Source organism: Malaclemys terrapin, chromosome 12, assembly GCF_027887155.1.
Source record: "Malaclemys terrapin pileata isolate rMalTer1 chromosome 12, rMalTer1.hap1, whole genome shotgun sequence".
In the NCBI taxonomy this organism is placed as follows: domain Eukaryota; kingdom Metazoa; phylum Chordata; order Testudines; family Emydidae; genus Malaclemys; species Malaclemys terrapin.
This window is the reverse complement of record NC_071516.1, coordinates 38,046,271-38,048,471: the sequence shown is the minus strand read 5'-3', so window position 1 is coordinate 38,048,471 and position 2,201 is coordinate 38,046,271. Positions and strand designations below refer to the sequence as shown.

General features: G+C 50.3%; 1 protein-coding gene across 1 annotated transcript; it reads left to right on the top strand.

Annotated features, from left to right (window-relative positions):
- Positions 1-1,545: 1,545 nt before the first annotated feature.
- On the top strand, positions 1,546-1,980 carry LOC128845981 (ribonuclease-like). The gene has a single exon (XM_054045078.1). The coding sequence runs from the start codon at positions 1,546-1,548 to the stop codon at positions 1,978-1,980; it is 435 nt and encodes a 144-aa protein (XP_053901053.1).
- Positions 1,981-2,201: the final 221 nt, after the last annotated feature.

Below are 2,201 nucleotides of genomic sequence, written 5' to 3'. Positions count from 1 at the left end.
TGATTATTCTCAATGGGAATATTTGTTTGCTGTTAAGGTTTGTGTGTGGGTGGAGAAATTGACATTTGCTGACATTGACCAATAAAAATCGATTCCTTTTGAACCTGTTTATGTCCCAGAACCTTGACAGTTGTATTAGACAGGGGATACAGTAATGTCAAGTGTTTAAGAAAAGACTGGTGTGTCTGGGGCTCAGAGTCCCCCAGTTCCCAGAAATTGGTCCATCTAGCCCAGTATCCTGTCTTCTGACATTGGCCAATGCTAGGTGCTTCAGAGGGAATGAACAGAACAGGACAATTATCAAGTGATCCACACCCTGTCGTACACTCCCAACTTCTGGCAAACAGAGACTAGGGACATTCAGAGCATGGGGTTGCTTCCCTGACCTTCCTGGCTTATAGCTATTGATGAACCTATCCTCCATGAACTTACCACAGAAGGGGACTGACAGGGCTGACAGCCCACAACTTAAACCTTCAAATTCCTCTGCTATCCCTCACATTCTCCCTTCCCTCCCATCTTCTCCCCTCCCTCTCATTTACCCTCCCAAATATCCTCGCTGCAGAGCCAAACCCCTCTTCCCATATTAGTGCCCACTCTTGTAACACTCCCCTCCCTAACAGCATTTGCATGTGCCATTTATTTTCATCTCAAAAATAGTTTCTTCACCCTCTGGATACGCTGCTGTGCTGAGATTACGTTTCCCACAAGTAAGAAACGCCTCAGACACCAGGAGAGTGGAGCCACACATCCTGGCATTTTTATTTTAGTTTTTGGCCCCAGGCAGAATTGAGACTCATGGCTGGGCTTGGAACTGAAGCCACTCTGAGCCACCCCACATACGCTAAGGGAGAGACAGTTTTCCTGATTGCTAACCTCACTCTCTGCACAGGCGCTGTGTAATCCCTGAGGGGCACAAAGAGATGCCTCACAGAAGAAGCGAAGTCTTTTTCAAACAATGTTTTAATTTGACTTCCCCCTGAGGGGCTGGTGGGCACCAATCACTCTCATGAGGTAGCCCTTGAGGGTGGAGCCCCTGCTCCAATGGGTTGAGCCCTGGTTTGAGCTCCATCTCTGAGCGAAAATACATTACCAGAATGAGGCAACTTTAAGGAAAGCTGATTTTTCCCCTGGAGGAAATCCAGGAAATCTCAGGAAATCCTTGTCGAAGTGGCTCCAAATTTGGACCCCTGATGCTGACCAGGACCCCCCATGAGGCACACCAAATTTCAAACCAATCCAAGTAATGCCAGGGATTTCGCAGCACTTAAGATAGTCAAGCTTGACTCAGAAAGCTGGTCTTTACCTTTACAATAGCAAAGCTCTCAGTCTGCTATAAAGACTGTTATTTTGATGCATGTGGGCCTGGGTAGTGTGTGAGGGGGAATGGAGGTGGTAGGATCTGTGGGTAGAATGGGGTGGGAGGAGTTAATGGGATGTGGGGAGGGGTTTCTGCCCAGGGGGTTCCATGGAGGAGGCAGATCCCCACCCTGCACTGTCTCCATCCATCTCCCGCCTCTCACCCTACTGCAGGTCGATCCAGACATGGTCATGGCTCTGAAAGGATCCTACCCCGTGCTCCTGCTGTCCCTTGTCCTGCTGGGGGCTTGGCTGGCTCTGGCCAGCGGGCAGCAGTCGACTTCAACAAATGACCAATTCCTGAGGTGGCACTGGGATAGCCCGAAGACCCAAGCCACCAACAACACCGCTTACTGCAACCTGCTGACACATTGCCGGGGGATATCCAGAAGGAACAACACCTTCATCCATGACAGCATCACAGCCATCAACAGCATCTGCACTGGGAAGCGTGATGGGCCCGTGATAAGCCCACGTACCTTCAAAATCACAGTCTGCAAATTTAACCTGAAGACAGCCACTGCCACAGGGACACCCTTATTCCACCGAATTGTCGTCATCTGTAAGAAAAAGCTCCCTATGTGCTTTGTGAGGAGCGTTAGGCCCACGATCTTGGTGTAGAGGGCAAGCAGGGGACCCTACAGTTTCCTCTAACCCCTCTTTCTCTCCCACATGGGCCACAGCACCTGCATCTTCACGCACCTCTGAACGCTGGTCAGATTCATTAGGTGTCTCCATTCCAGTGCCCATTATACAGTATAGCCACCCCTTCCCCACACGCACCCTCTGCTGCCCCTAGTGACCATTTTACAGTATAGCTGCCCCTTCCCCACCCCCACTCT